The sequence below is a fragment of the Chiloscyllium plagiosum genome, unplaced genomic scaffold (genome assembly GCF_037043375.1).
Source record: "Chiloscyllium plagiosum isolate Xiang-an unplaced genomic scaffold, Cpla_swu_hap1 HiC_scaffold_29, whole genome shotgun sequence".
In the NCBI taxonomy this organism is placed as follows: Eukaryota; Metazoa; Chordata; class Chondrichthyes; order Orectolobiformes; family Hemiscylliidae; genus Chiloscyllium; species Chiloscyllium plagiosum.
Genome location: NW_028270167.1, coordinates 33,051,914 through 33,069,163, shown reverse-complemented (window position 1 = coordinate 33,069,163; position 17,250 = coordinate 33,051,914). Strand labels below are relative to the sequence as shown.

The window sequence follows — 17,250 nt, the reverse complement described above, 5'->3', positions numbered from 1 at the left end:
TTTACCAGTGAGCTTAAAGCTATTGTCAGCAAACATGGGAGAGATATGACCTCTGATTGTCGAAACCTCTCCTTCCAGATTATTCCATATACAATCTGTAATTTGAATACCTTGTCATGAGTTGAATAGGACGCTATGATGGACTGCATTCTGACCCAGGAGCTTCCTGTGGAATAAGCCTGCTGCACGTTCATTCACACGGACAAATCAAGCCTTTAGCACATCAGAAAAAAACTCAAAGCAATAGTTATTTAATATAGCTATTTTGGAGAACTAAAATGTCTAGAAATTGCAGAAAATTAAAGCTGCTACCAAAACCGCTTTCCAGCGGTTTAATCATCAGACAGCAGCGGAAACATAAGTAACCATTGTGTCACATTGGTTACATACATGGCACTGTGGTTACATACATGGCACTGCCATGAATCTCCGCAACTGAACTGTGCTGTGGAAATGTTTGAAGACAGTTCCAGTGTAAACCACAGGACCTGAGAAGGCCAGGTTCATGACCTGCATAGTTGACAGAAACCAAAGGCAAATTCAAACGTAAAAGCATTCTGAAATTGAAGGACTGTGCAAAACATTTTCTACATGGCCTTTGACAAAGTGGATGGATGAGGCTAGTGGGAAGTTGTGGATCAAGACTGAGAGGACTAGGCATTCCAGTGTCCTACACAAAGAATGCAGTTATTAGTGTGGGAAATGCTTAGATCCTAGATAGTTCTAATCAACCCATTCAGAGATATTGTTATCTTACCTCTTGACCAGGTGGGACTTGAATCCAGGCCTCCAGAGGTAGGGGCACAACACCACAAGAGCCCGACATATGCTTCAGTCCTACATACGCAATGAGACTAGGACGCACCTGTGAAGAACTTACACAAAATTGCAGGGGGTCTAACATTTGTAGTTAAACTTTGGATGTGTTCTTCAAAAACCATTCAAGTGTTGTGTTTGCGTTTTGTGAAGTTTTATCATCAAATCATAGGATGTAAGTGTGCAAAGGTGTCATCAGATGGCTCAACGATTGGGGAGTATCTAAGTGAAAGGATGGAGGGGGGAGTGCTTGTTGGAGGCTGGTTCTGAAACTGAAAGTTTCCCATCTGAACCAGAGTGAACTCCTTACGGTGAGGCCAGAGGCAAAATAATTCAGCATGAGCTCTTTGCATTGGATGTTATTGACAGTGAATCATGGGTTTTAAAATGTGTGCTTTGTGACTAAAGGAATCTTTGCAGATATTTTACTAATTAACCTGTTCAGGAATGTTGTTACATGCCACCGGAGCAAGTTAGATTTGAACCTAGGGGTCTCCAACTGCACGATGAGAGCACCAAGGGAAGTTTTGAGGACGTAATGAACTTAACTGTGTCACGTGAATGCAATATAAATTACTGGTGTTACGTCATTATTTCCACATTTCAAAATGGCGATATCCCACAGCGATAGTTCACAATGTATTCTTGGCATTTAACACAATCCCCTTTTTCTGAAACGTTTTTGAAGCTGAAAGACTTGACTGCCTTTGATCTAAACTATATGAATTGCTGAGGTTGTTTTCTGTGAGCAGTAGAACCTAATTTAAATGTTCAGTACATGCAAAGTCTTCAAATATTAAACTGAAAATAGAGTGCAGGATTTTGCAACGTAGCCACAGAGCATTAGGCCAGTCTGGTCTGTCCATGTGTCAATAAGAATCATCCGGAATATTCTCGCTGTTTTATCATTATCTTCTGTAATTTTAATATTCTTCTATTTAAAATGATTAAAAGAAATTGAATTGCTCTAAATATCTATCAGGAACAAAATTATTTTGTTGTCAATGGAAATTGGGAAAATTCTCCCTTGATGAGTGTAATACCTAGCACATAGGAAGATAGTTGTTGGATTTCAGTTATCTTGGCTCCAGGACATCTCTGCAGGACTTCCTCAGCATATTGGGTAACTTGACTCCTGTCTCCTAAACTCCTGTCCACCATCTTCAAGGCACAGGTCAGGAGTGTATTCCCCACTTACCTTAGATGGGTGCAGCTCCAACAACACTCGAAGCTCAACAACATCCAGGACAATTGACTGGCAACTCAATCACAACCATCAATATTCACTTCCTCTGCCACTGACACACAGTGGCAGCCATGTATACTATCTACAAGATACATTGTCAAAGCACACCAAGGTTTCTTCAGTAGCACCTTCCAAATCTGTGACTGTTCCCACCTAGAAGAATATGGGGAGCTGATACATGGTAGCACCAACACCTAAAAGCTCCCCCCCCAAGCCACTCACCAACAAGAACTGAAAATGCATCCTCGTTCCTGCACTGTCACCATGCTAAAATCCTGGGCCTGTCTCCCTGACAGCATTGTGGGTGTACCTGCCATCCTCAGAACTGCAGTAGTTCAAGAAGGCTGCTCGCCACCATCTTTTCCTGGCCAGTTAGAGGATGGCAACAAATGCTAATCTTGTCACTCCAATCTCCATCCCAAGAATAACCTTTTATTATAAAGTGAAGTAATGCAGTTATTGGAAATCTGAAATAAAATCAAAAATTGCAGTAACAGCTCAGCAGGTCAGGTAGTATATGTGCTACAGATGGGAGCAGCCTTGCTTTGCATGACAGAATCTGTGTCTCAATTTGTCTTTTTTGCCAAAGAGTGTATTTATGAGATGTTACTACATTGGAGCAGTTAATTCGTAATAGGAATTTTATCTATTATTCATTTAAGGTTTCCAATAGTTAATTCCTTTTTCTTTGGATTGTATTTTAACTATCATGTTTAAATAATGTCGTTTTGCTTAACGTTGAATAGTTTGACCAATCACATCGCATCTGGAATACGCATTTCAGATCTACCTTTAAAATAAGAAATCCAGAGGAACCTCGATTATCCGACATTTGATTATCTGAATATCAGATTATCTGGCAAGATGACAATGTCCCGAGCTCTGTTAAAATATGTTACCGGCATTTGATTATCCGGAATTTGATTAACCGAATGAAATACTCCCAGCCTGTGTCCTTCGGATAATCGAGATTCCTCCGTAGTTAGGGTCTAGACTATGTTCTTAATATATTTTGAGGGGGGTCTGGGCTGGTCCATAACATTACTACCACCACAGCGGAAATCTGCTGACTTGGCAGAGACCAGGTATCGAACCTGGGACATTTTTGATCCATGTGCCAGCCTGGACACTGAAGCTGCCACCTTAGATGCCCCAGGAGCTGGCACGAGCTTACATTTAACATGATAACATGGAAGGTGCTGATTTATCTTGTCAGAGCTTCGCTGTACATATTGAGATAAATAGATTCATCAAGCACCCATTCATTAACAATCTGCTGCAGGTCCGATCTGCCCAATGATCAGGGGAATGAAAATAAATTATAATGCCTTAAATTAAGCTTCTTTGTTCTTTGCGCATAAATTCTGTCCTTGAGGATTTGTGGCAGAGAGATTTATAACACGCAGAGTGTATTTATGAGATGTCAGTCATTTCGACAGGCTTGATAACAGGATGACTAAGCTTCTATAGTGGTCCCTGGGGAGGCTGGTGTCTGTAGTAGGTGAGCACAAGGGGACCAAATAAAACCTAAAAACCTGTGGAGATTTAAAAGCTGGAAGTACAAAGGAATGCAGAATGGGGTTAGTTGAGTGTGAAGAGCCCAATTTAATTCACACTGAAGCAGGGATTAAGAATTTATGGCTTTTGAAAGAGCTGATAATGGACCAAGCAACCTTATCCTTGTTGCTCCCTTGAGAAACAAATTGACTGTTTAATAAAATAGGATTGAGATCAAAATCCAGCAAGAGTCCTCTAGGGCAATATGGGAGGGGGAGGGAGAGGAGCTTTTCCCTCATCTCAGGTAACACAACAGCTTTCCTTTCCATTGCTCACCAAATCGTGCATGCTCGTGCCTGCTCTGTCACACAGGCTGTTTGTTGGATGACAGTTTGTTCAGCTCCATAAGTGTTTCAGAAGGCAGACAGCTCAGTCCTGGGACGGAGGGGCTTGTGGTGGTGCGATCTCCGGTCTTGGAAAGGCATGGATGAATTGGGACAGGGCCCTCGATCTTGGGAATGAGGTGACACGACATTTCAAAATTTCATTCATGGCACGTGAGATCTGTGGGCAGGCACAGAATTTATGGCCTGGTCCCTAATTGCCCTTCAAAAGGTAATCCCACAGGAAGTTGGTGTCTAGAATGTAGAACAGTACAGCACAGAACAGGCCCTTCAGCCCACGATGTTGTGCCGACCACTCATGTATGCACCCTCAAATTTCTGTGACCATATGCATGCCGAGTAGTCTCTTAGATGTCCCCAATGACCTTGCTTCCACAACTGCTGCTGGCAACGCATTCCATGCTCTCACAACTCTCTGTGTAAAGAACCCGCCTCTGACATCCCCTCTATACTTTCCTCCAACGAGCTTAAAACTATGACCCCTCGTGTTAGTCATTTCTGCCCTGGGAATTAGTCTCTGGCTATCGACTCTATCTATGCCTCTCATTATCTTGTATACCTCAATTAGGTCCCCTCTCCTCCTCCTTTTCTCCAATGAAAAAAGCCCGAGCTCAGTCAATCTCTCTTCATAAGATAAGCCCTCCAGTCCAGGCAGCAACCTGGTAAACCTCCTCTGAACCCTCTCCAAAACATCCACATCTTTCCTATAATAGGGTGACCAGAACTGGACGCAGTATTCCAAATGCGGTCTAACCAAAGTTTTATAGAGCTGCAACAAGATCTCATGACTCTTAAACTCAATTCCCCTGTTAATGAAAGCCAAAACACCATATGCTTTCTTAACAACCCTGTCCTCTTGGGTGGCCATTTTAAGGGATCTATGTACCTGCACACCAAGATCCCTCTGTTCCTCCAGAGAATCCTATCCTTAATCCTGTACTCAGCTTTCAAATTCGACCTTCCAAAATGCATCACCTCGCATTTATCCAGGTCTCTTGGAGGTAAGCCATGGGGCCAAACACAAACTAAAATGTGGGAACTTAACCACTAGAAAGGAATGCAGAGTGCAAATATTTAAGTATTGAGCAGGTTAATAAGCTGCTACTTTAAACTGTTGCAGTCCTTGTAGCGCAGGTTGAGTTGACCATCAGTGGTCTGCAATAATCTTATTGATTGAGCAGGCTTGAAGGAGCGAATGACCCACTGCTGCTCCTAACTTGTACGTGCGGTAATGAAGTTTGCAAGCTGATTCAGGGCCAATGAATATTCACAAGTCATAATGTGAAGATGTCAGTGTTTTTGAATACATAGTGACATACAGAGGGTGGTGCGAGTATGGAATGAACTGCAAGAGGAAGTGGTGGAAGCTAGTACAATGACAATGTTTAAAAAGCATCTGGATGGGGACATGGGAAGAGTTTAGAGGGATATGGGCCAAATGCTGACAAGTGGATGAGTTGGAACAAAGGGTCTTTTACCTTGCTGTACATCTCTATGACTCTAAGTACTTGCGGATTCAGGACAGTGTTGTTGAAGAAGTATTGTGGAGTTGCTGTAGTGTATCTTATAGATGCTGCTGCCATGGTGCACCAATGCTGGAGAGACTGAATGCTAAAGGTAGTGGATGAAGTCATTGTAGTCACTGACTTTCCATTGCAAGATGCTAATTACTTGAGGTTATGGGTCTTTGCTGTGTGTCTTCCTGCAACTTAACAGGCCAATTCTCAATGCAGAGATCTTTGGACACAAGGGGTAAGACATCTCACAAGGTAGCGGGGTCTGGATTACAGGAGTTTCCTTTTCTTCAGGCTGATGCTTTGCCTGACTCAAAACGTAATGTAGTTTGATGGATAAATTGTTACCACAATGAATGATTGGTACTGAGCTCCTCCAGCGATGAATGTCAATGCTGCCATTCTTCTGCAACAGTTTCAGAGTGTCTTTGAAGCATTTTCATTGTTCTTTGTAGATTCTTGGCTATTTTGGAGTTGAGTAAGCAAGAGCTGTAAAAGGAGATGTATTTCATCTGCCCTGACAGTGTCCAGTAGATCATAGTTGTTTTGACAGGAGTTTTGCTGAATGTGTGTAGATTGGTTTCAAATTGGACACTAACACATTTCCATGGTTCTCATATTGACTCAGGAGAATGTGGTGGAGGTATTGCTGATGGAATTTCTCTCTTGCTCTTATCTGTTGCTGATATCCAAATAGTCTAGGTCTCACTGTTGTGTGGAAGTATGGTGATAACAGGAGTGTTGTGATGACTACATTAGGTTCATTGTTGACTTGTGGAGGTCTTCATTGTCAAACATTTGTTGCATTAGTTTATGTGGGGCTGGAGCAGCTGATCCAGCATTGGATGTTCTTGTCACTAGTAACCTGCTGAGAGAGCTAGCTGCTGATGTATTGGAAGTATTCAACATATTGTAGAGTCTCTATGGAGGAGGTGGAATACCTGACTGACCAAATCTGGATTAATATGAGTTTTGTTTTGGTAACATTCAAGAATGGGCTCTTTCTTTTGCATGCTGAATTGAAGAGGTAAAGTGTGGCTTGCAAATCCACTATACAGTTGGCAATGATGCTGCAGTTATCTATATACTATAGGTCTTGTATGTCTACAGTGGTCACATTTGCTTTGGCATGAAGGCCACTGAGGTTAAATGTTGGTATTTAATACTCACACTAGAGGGAAGTTTATCTTTGGTGAGGCGATTAACCATTATCAGGTTATCAGTAGGATGCGGGCCATCATACAGAACATGGAAAGTGGTGTGTGGAATATCTGTCCAGCAAGCTGATTTATCTTAGATGGTACTGATGGAGCTGCTTTCATGCAGGCAATTGGTGACTGTTACATTGCACTCCTGGCTTATGCTTCTCAATTGTGGACAGTCCCTGGATGAAGTCAGGAGATACATCACCATAGAGCTCTCAACCCTTGACGTCGTACCCATGTTTAAAAGTCTGTTCCTGTTTAATGCCCCCAGAACACACATGGGAATTTGACCAGGCAATCAAGGGGAGATAGTTAGTCCTCTCATTTCCGCGAGATAGCCACCGTCTGACACTTTTGCAATACCACAGTGCTCATTGCAGTTTGAGAACAATAATTTTATTCAGAACGAGCATTACATTTGCATGAGCACCTGTGCTGTTAGTGTCAGCTTGTGAACACTGTCCTCTCATGTGTGTATTCAGAAACTTTGTAAATCTTTTTATTCATGTACAGAATGCATGTTTCTGGAAAATAAATAGCATTCGTTATGCAATGGACGGTGACAATGAGCAGTGTATTAGATATGTACTAGGCTATTTCGAGGGCAGTAAAGAGTGAAACACACTGCAGTAGGTCTGGAGTTACATGTTGACAAGAATGGTAAAGTCGACAGATTTCCTTCCCCAAAAACATTAGCGAATTGGATTGTTTATTATAATAACCCAATTACCATTACTGAAAGGGCAAATACTGAGGAATGTCGTAAGCACCATCCATTATGATACTGCCATATCGTTTTGTGGGCAGAACAACTTAGGATTTCAAAGGAGTGGATCCTCCTCAGAGATTGTGTAACAATTTCTATCATATCAATGTAACCTGTAACTAGTGTTAGCATGCAATAAATATATCATTTTAACTACAAGAGACGGAGCTAGTTAGATCAGGAAGTGGTTGTCCTCAACCACTCTCGACCTAGCAGGTGTTGCAGTTTCCTATAGTTACAGAGAGTGGTGGCAGAAACTTCCATCATGATGTGCTGCATGAGCTGGAGCACTAGGAGATTTCCCGGAGCATTGGCTATCCTGGATTCTCAACCAGGATTTCATACCAAGATAACTGAAGACCTCTTCCACCCAGTTATACTGTCTTCCACCTTCTTCCATTGGGCAGAAGAGACAGAAGCTTGATAACATGTACCAACAGATTCAAGAACAACTTCTTCCTCACTGTTATCAGATTTATGAACGGACTTCTCAAACACTAGAATTGATCTTTCTCTGCACCTTCTCTATAGCTGTAACACTGTATTCTGCATTCTGTTCTATTACCCTGTATTTATGTAAGCTATGATTTGTCTGGATAGCACACAAAACAATACTTTTTGCTGTAACTCTGTACATGCAACAAGAATAGATAAAATCAAATCAAATTCATCCCAAGTTTCAGACTGACGATCTTCCATTAAACCCGGTGAAGGTTTGGCGTGGAATTGATGTTTGAGCAAATAGAGGTGGGGCAAAGGGAATGTTTGGGGTGTGGTAGAAGTCAGGAGACATTAAATGGCACAGTCTTGAGTGTGCAAGGAAGTGATATTGGGACAAAGAAAACACAGGATGGTATAAAGCAGGTGTCATTGTCGAGTCATTTTACTTAACCTTTTCCCACTGAAAATTGGAATCCAAGCTCCGAAATCAGGTAAAGCCTCATAGTTTAATATCGTGTGTAAAGTAGCAACCTATCTCTCCCAGTAGAACCTTTTGAAGTTTTCTACTGGTTTGTGGCAGGTCAACTCGATTCATTTGGCAAGTGATCCTGAAAATAAGTTGAGAGATTCATGGAGACAAAAATGCCCCCACAAGAAATTAGATTGGATGAGTGTCACTGTTAAAATTTTTCCTGTCCTTATATTTGTTGTTTCGTCCGACTTGCAGGGATCTTTCTAGGTCTCAGTGTATGAAGTGAGGTTCTTTTGGTCTGTTTATGTTAATCATCACAGGGCGCAGAGCAGGGTAATAAGATTAGTGGTGGGACATTACAAGGTGAGACAAGGCCTTCAACATCTAATAAAGGATTTTATGATAGTTTTAGATATCCGGCCACCTTATTATTCAAACCTGAATTAGTTTTCGTTTATGACTGAATGCAGTTCAGGAAGTGAGCTGACTGTTCGCAGATGAGATATGTCATGTGTTACTGATCTAAAAATTAGCTTTCCCAGAGACCTATTCAGTGAAGATATTGGTTCCCATGGTGAAAAAAAAAACCTTTATTTTCACTCACTTCTTTCAGATAAATGGTGTTATTACGGAAATCTATAGCTGTAGCTGGAAGCTCATTGCAAAAAATGGGAAGGGGGACTATTGTTTGAATGGCTGTAAATTGAGAGAGAGTGATAAATGTTCAATGAGACCTGGGTGTCCTTATGCACCAGTCATTGAAAGTAAACATGCAGGTGTAGCAGGCTGTAAAGAAAGCAAACTGTATGTTGGCCTTTGTAACGAGAGGATTCTAGCACAGGAACAAGGATATCTGACTGCAATTATACAGACCATTGGTGCGGCCACACCTGGAGTATTGTGTGTAATTGTAGCTTCCATATCTAAGGAAGGGTGCTCTTGCTATTGAATGAATGCGATGAAGGTTTACCAAATTAATTCCTGGGAAATCAGGACTGATGTATGAGGAGGGATTAAATCGATTAAGGAGAAAGTGAGGTCTGCAGATGCTGGAGATCAGAGCTGAAAATGTGTTGCTGGAAAAGCGCAGCAGGTCAGGCAGCATCCAGGGAACAGGAGAATCGACGTTTCGGGCATAAGCCCTTCTTCAGGAATCGATTAAGACTGTATTCACTGGAGTTTACAAGAATGGACGGAGATCTCATAGAAAACTATAAAATTCTAACGGGATAAACAGGTTAGATGCAGGAAGGGTGTTCCCAATGGTAGGGGAGTCCATAACCAGGGGTCATAGTTTTAAAGATAAGGAGTAAAGCTTTTAGGACTGGGCTGTGGAGAGATTTCTTCACCCAGGGAGTTTTGAACCTGTGGAATTCATTACCACAGAAATGGTTGAGCCCAAAACATCCTGGTTTCAGGAAGGAGGTAGACATAGCTCTTATGATTAAGATGATCAAGGTTTATGGGGAAAGGACAGGACTTAGGGTAATGATTTCGAAGATTGGCTTCTCCTATAATGAATGGTGGAGTAGCCTCGAGTGGCCGACATCTGCTATCGTCTATATTTTTATGTTAATATGTGGAACATTCTTTCTTCCAGGCCTACCCATGTTCTTCCATCATCTCTCCTTTCTGTTCACTTATGGCTGTATTCGTGCCATTTCATGCTCTCTCTCTCTCTCTCTGAACTGGACAATTTTCTCAATTTTATTTCAAAATCCCAACCTTCTGTTGCCTCCCATAATTTCTTACTCTTCCCTTCCTTGGCTTACTTATCTCCATTTCGAGACATAAGCTAGAGATCAGTATCTACTGTAAGCCCACTGATTCACAAAGCTATGCTGATGACACTTCCTCATATCCCACAGCTGATCTCTCAGTTCTTCCAATTCCACCGCAGCAATTCTGATGATGCAGCCATCATTTGCCCTCCTGCTCTGGTTGGCTAGGTATTTGTTGAGCTTGTTGCATTTCCCTAACTTCTGTTCTACTTCTTTGTTCCGTGTTCTCTCTCCGAGAAGGCTGCCGGACTGGCTGAGTATACCGTTTGTGTTTATTTTGGATTTGCGCCCTCTGCAGTATGCAGATAGAGTTCTGTTTGTCCTCACCTTCCATCCCACCAGCCTCCTCCATTCAGTGGGTTGCTGTTTGCAATTTATAGAGCCATAGAAGTCAACAGCACAGGAAAAGGCCCCTTTGGCCCATCAAGTCTGTGCCAGTCAAAAGAACCACTTATCTATTCTAAATTTCTGCCACCTTCTATTTGTGCCACTGCCAACCTCACCTTTCCACCCATTTCACAATTGTAGTAACTCTGTCATATCCTGACCTTCATTTACCACAACACTCCCTCCCATGTCTATAACATCTACAATGCAAGCATATTTATCTCCTCCCTTCCAATCAGGCAGGCCCCAAACACTCTTTGCAGGTGAAACAGTGACTTAATTATAATTCTTTCAGTATAGTGTACTGTATTTGCTGTTCATGATACACTTTCGTTTACATTATGAAGCCTAAACCTAACTTGTGATTATGGCACTGTGCGGTCCACAGAATGATTAGAATCCCTACAGTGTGGAAGCAGGCCATTCGGTCGATCAAGACAACACCGACTGCCAAAGAGCATTCCACCCAGACTCTTGCCCCGCCCCCCCCAATCCATTCCTCTCACCCTCAATTTTCCACGGCAAATCCACTTAGTGTGCACATCCCTATGGGCACTCTATGGGCAATTTAGCACGGCCAGTCCATCTAACCTGCACACCTTTGGACTGTGGGAGGAAACCTGGATGAAACTCCACACACACACATACAGGGAGCATGTGCAAACTCCACACAGACTGTCACCTGAGGGTGGAGTCAAATCCAGATCCTGGTGCTGTGAGCGTTAACCACTGAACCACTGTGCCACCAGTCTCAGACCAGATCCACTGATGGCCATTGTGAAGCCTTGTGCAGAATAAACCTTCTCCATTTTGCCCACTTCACTGAAGGTGACTGGATAGTGAACAGATCTGTGTGTAATGCAGGGGAGCAGCTTTTGTGTCAAAGCAAGCCAACTCTTGAAACTATGTTTAGATGTTTGCACTGAGGTCAGGTCCCTTCGTAAAGCTTTATTATGTTCCTCCTTCACAGATGACAGCCACGGCCCAGCAGACCACCAAGACGCAGCCAGTGCATATCCCATCATCCTCTGCGGCTGCCACCCCTGTAGCCACTGTACCACTCGACCCTCAAGCACAGTTGGAGTCTGACAAGAGAGCAGTGTACAGGTATGAGAATGATACAGAGCCACCAGTGTGAAAAGCATTTGCAGAATAGCATGCAAGTATTGAGAGCAGTGGGATAAGAAAAATTTATAGAGTCATCTGATTGTGCTGGAACATAAAGGGTTTCACCAGATTTTCTTAACCCCCTTTTCCTGTTGTGAATTGGAGTAAATGAAGTATAAACCAATGACTCTGGAAACCAATTTCCAGGTTAGTACCCCTGGATGAGCTCTCTGATTTTGGTGGGTAAAACTGAATGTTTTGAACTGAAAGCTCAACAATAATTCTTGTCTATTAGATTACCACTGGATAACTGTAGGGTTTATATAGTTTCCCTATCAATGAGAGCCGTATGGATGCCAATGTTTGCTATAATCTATACTTTACAAACTGATGACCCTGGTGCAAGTCTTGTATAATGTGTAAAACACAAAGCCAGAAGCTGAATGCATACAGCCTCTTAATATATGTCTATGAATTTCTGTAAGAACGCTTAGATTTCATTGCCTTAAAGAGACCCATGCTTAAATGTTAGAAGAAACAAAGCAAGTTGGTAGTAGGAGCTATCTTGATTATGTTTCCTGGCACCCCACTCACTGGAAGGACTGAATTTCATTTTTGTAGTTTCCTCATCTCCACCAAATCTGTTCTCACAATGTGACCTTCACTAGTATCTCCCGCATCTTCAATTTTCCTTCTGAGGATTCCCTGTCATCCTGGTAGATAATGATGTTGAACTTTAGCTGCCTATATCCTGCACTCTTTTCCTTCCCCCACCCCTCAGAACTATGATAGGCTTCTCTTTGTCCTCACCCGCCAGACTTCACATTCAGTGGATGGTCACCTACCATTGCCTGCATGATTCCTCCAGCAAACATACATTTCCTCTGCTCTCCTTTCAGAATTCCAAAAGGAATATTCCTCCATTCCAAACCATTTTATTCTTCAATCACTCTCTTATTACACAACACCTTCATGTGTAAGTGCAGGAGATGTAATACGTGGTTCATTCACCTCCTTCCTTCTAGTATTCAGGCCCCCGATACTTCCCTGAGGTTGAAACAGTAATCTACCTGTGTTTGCTTCAATTTAATAATTTGCATCTCATTTAAACTGGGCGCAAATAGAATGGTGACCTGATTTACAGAACACATTTGATCAGCACGATTCTGTGCTTTTGGTCAGTTGCTGTTGTCAATCTCTGTCCAAACCTCATTCTCACCTCTCTATCCTTGATCTCCTATACTCTACAAAATGTAATCTTGCTAGCCCTCCAATCAATCACAGACCTTCCTGTTTGTTTTAATTTTCCTCCCCACTTTTCCTTTCTCTGTACTTACTTAAAAACCTGTTCGATCTCTAACTTTGGCCAGTTCTGACCCAAGGTCTGCAACCAAAATGACCAACTCTGTTTCTGCAGAGTATTTCCAGCGTTCTTTCTTTTCAATATATAGAGAATCTCCAGTTCATGTGTTTTTTCCATCCTTTTTGTCAGTTTTGATAATGACTCAGGATTTTACTAGATTACCAGAGCTATCAGAATGGTCTACCTTGTGTGCATTATTGTGGCAGTCTAAAAATGAAATGGATTGTTCAATTTTAATGGCCAAGGATAACCCCAATGTCTAATTCCTGATTTTTCTTTGTCTCAATCTGAATTAAGTCTGCCTGTAGCCAATTCCAAACCAGGAATGAGTTTTACCTACCCAGGGTCAATACTATAATTGTACAATTGGTGACTTTTCTCAGGACCTTTGAGTGATGGTCGTGTTCCTGAAATTGGTTGTTATGGCCCTACTGATTCTCATAATCATGAAAGATGGATGCATGCTATTGTCTCAAGATGAATCGATTTTGCTCTGAGCCTGTTTAGGACGACTATAATTGTCAATGAGGCCATTTTCATATGATCACTATGAATGGCTGTATGGGTTGAATTTATCGTAATAAAGGGGGTCTTCCCACTGACTGGCAAGGCCAGTGTTGCCCCTTGCTGGGGCAACGCTGCTATTTTAAAATGCCAGTATCTGGGCAGCAGTGGCCCCTCACCATTTGCACCAAGGTTGGGTGGGTGGGGGTCTGACACTCAGCAGGCCTGCCTTCTTTCGAATGGCAGGCCACTCAACAAAGTAATGAATTTTTAAAACGTTTACGCATTCACGGGATGTTGGTGTCACTGACTGGGCCAAAATGTATTGTCCTGGGGAAGGTGGTATGAACTGCCTTCTTGATGGTGTCATTATGTCTTGGGTACTGTTGGGAGGGGAGTTCCAGAATTTTGACCCAAAGACACTAAAGGGCTAATGATATATTTCCAAGTCATGATAAACTGTGTTTTGGGGGGAGGAAGGCAACTGCCCTGCCCTGTTCAGGGTTAGCGATCATGTATATGATCAAGGGATCCCAACCTTAAAACCCACAAGTAACCCAACAGTGATTATTGTTTACCCAGTGACTTTCCCTGCCCAAATGAAGGTGTTCAAACAGGGTTTAATCTATTATTATCAATGCGTACTATTTCTTTATAATAACTGTCACCAGTGAACTCCCTACTGGGAGAACATCAAATTCTGCCATATGACTTGGAGTGGATTTCATTACCGGGCTATGAGCTACCCACTTCCCATATTAAGTTGTGTTTCATGAAGGTTAAGAGGCTTGAAGTTGGATTTTTCTCAACAACTCATTTGTCTTCCTTGGAAGGTCTGTTAGGATGAGATACGCAGACCTGAATGGTCTCTGTTTTGAAGCTGACCTGACAAAGTATTCAAACTTGATTGTACCTCTGGTTTGAGGTCATTTCCTGAACAAGGAGATGTGAAACAACAGCATATAATATGCTTGCCATCTGCCTGGAAGATCTCATTCTTTGTTCACCTTCTCTGTAGTCCATGCTCTGTTCTTTTGCCCTTATGCACTTTGTATGGTATGATCCACCTGTACTACCTGCAGAACAAAGCCTTTCGCTGTACCTAGGTACACATGACAGTAATAAATCAAATCAAAAAGGTGTCCCCTAACTGCTGAGTTTTCAGTCTTTCCTGTTGTGATATTAATGAAATAATACAGGTTGATCTTCAGTGCTATAGGCTGAGCTGCTCAGGGTTCTTATAAATTCTCTACTTCTTGCTGAAGTTTCAAAAGTACCATTAACTGGGATATAATATGGGACCAAGATCATGGTGAGGCAGAGTTATCTCTAAATGTCTTATAATAGGCTGTTTCTTGCTTCCAACTTGCTGGCTCATTGGCATTTATGTTCAGGACTAGCAAAGAAAAGGCATTTGGAAAGATCCCTTCACCAGATAAAATAAATGATTCCTAATGTTCATAGCAGGGTTCCCAATTATATTCCATTATAGTTCACTTGCTTGATTCATTCACCATTCTGAGATCTGGGAGCAGCTCCACGCCTTTAATAGACCATTATGGTTATGCATGTTATTATTTGAACAACTGTGTTTCTTTGAGGCTATAACTTTGCACAGAATATCCACTCTCCGCCAACCACGTTTCTGAGTTTTGTGTGGACATTAGCCAACTTTCTTTTATCTGTTCAAGCTCGTAGACATATGTTCTCAATTTTCTAATTTAATGCTACCACAGAACAGCATCTAACTCGTGGCATGCCTTCTATATTGTTCAAGATTATTTCCTATTTTCCACCGTGTGCCTAGAGTTCTTTCAGTCACAGCTGATTAATGGTTCAGTTGACGATGAGCTTTTCAAGCAGGAGAGGTGTTGATGGGTTTGTGTTCATAGTGCTCTGAGACCGCCCCCGCCCCGTTCCCTGAGTTATTTAAAATGGTTTGCAAGTGGCAATAAACAGCAGTCTACTGGTTGGTAGTGACTGACACACAGCATGAACTATTCCCTTGTGACATGCAGTAGGTCAAACTCATAACTGTCATTTTTACCTAACCTATTATTCCAGATGCTCATGGAGTCAGTTGCAACACCAGTTTCCTACATCCAAGAAACTGATAATTTTTTTTAGATGTTAAAGGCATCTTGGGGAGGGAAAGTGGGAGGAATATAGCATTGAGTTAGAGGATCAGCCATGATTCTATTGAATGGCATAGGTGACTCAAAGGGATGAATAGCCAAATATTCCCAGCTCCTGTTTCTCTGTTTTGCATCTCACCTGATTTATATTTATTATATTGGCAAGTGATATTGGGAAGTGGTGTAAAACCAGCTTAACCCCTCAACCCCGATAGTCCAGATCTCTTTCCTCTCCCTGCCCACCACCTCTCACTCTCTACTTCCCTCTTTGCCTGGCACCATACCCCAGCAGGAGCGAGTGTGTTGCTGGAAAAGCCCAGCAGGTCAGGCAGCATCCGAGGAGCAGGAGAATTGACATTTCGGGCCGGAGCCCTTCATCAGGATTCTGCCTGACCTGCTGTGATTTTCCAGCAACACACTCTCGACTCTGATCTCCAGCAGCTGCAGACTTCACTTTCTCCTATCATGCCACAGCATTTGGTTCAAATTACCACAAGTGGGGAGAAACATTCAACTTCAGGAGGGCTACAAAAACAGTCTTCAGTGGTAGAGAAAATTATGGGACTTATACAAGACGATGTTTGGTCTGCCCATTTTGTTCTGGTCAAGACTCTGAACTGAACCACCATGATTTGGAATGTACGGTAGAAACGTACAGTAGAAAAGTGATCAAAAACTGATCCTTACCAAAATTGAAAGCCCCAGTAAATATTTCTCTCAAAGCCTATGTATTCTATACCACAGTAGCAACTGGGTTTCTGCCATCTGATGTCAATCACTGGAATCTGCACTTCAGATAGAAATCTCTCTAGCAACTACAGTGAGTGTATATTCACTCTATTTGGGTGGTCTTGTCAATTTCTTGTGCCGCTGATGTCACAGTATAAGGCTGTCCTATGGAGCAATGAATTGGCACCAATAGGTGATATTATTCAGGCCAAGTAAAGCATTAAGAGGATGCCTTGTGTGAACACGTAGAATTTTAAATGAATGTGCTGACATTCGACTATTCTGGGAAATCAGTAATCTGTTGGTATCTCATAATACCCACTGCTATCCAATATAAATCTAGTTGACAATGGGATAATATGGCCTTTCTTCTCCGGAGCTCGATCTGTTCTTACTTTTTGATCACTCAGGTTAAGATAGATTTTAAAGAATATAATGCTCTGCAGGTTCATGTGATGTTAATAAACAGTTTGAGGTTCACTGTTAATCCTTTAAGGGATTACTTATTTACGACCCTCTTTGGCTTCTGCAGTGTTTTACCTTAGTGATACTTGTAGTACCACCATTTGCAGCCTATTCTGCAGTCCATATAGTTGGCCTGAGCTGCTGTTACCTCTTACAAGCACAATAATAACGTGATCAATCACAAAAACTGAGCAAGTAACCCCTTTCTTGCACGAGTGTAACTGAGCAGATTGTCATTTAAGGGGGAAGATAAGGATCCCACTGATGGTGTGTTCTATTGATACTTGCTGAGTCAGCTGACATCAGAGGAGTAGCCACTTAGCAAGCTGTTGGCACTGAGCCAGACCTCCTCTTCCCCCCCGCCACCCCCAAACGATGGAACGATACACAGTCCTTCCTAATATTACAACAGTAACTG

At 42.1% G+C, this 17,250-nt stretch overlaps 1 protein-coding gene across 18 annotated transcripts in view; it reads left to right on the top strand.

Annotated features, from left to right (window-relative positions):
* pknox2 (pbx/knotted 1 homeobox 2) overlaps positions 1 to 17,250 on the top strand; it is a 479,880-nt gene that overhangs the window by 308,775 nt on the left and 153,855 nt on the right. For all 18 annotated transcript variants that reach the window (XM_087976466.1, XM_087976462.1, XM_087976460.1 and 15 more), the window contains one exon: positions 11,500 to 11,636. In XM_087976466.1, coding sequence (XP_087832592.1) covers positions 11,500 to 11,636 — 137 coding nt within the window. The remainder of the gene's footprint in view (positions 1 to 11,499; positions 11,637 to 17,250) is intronic.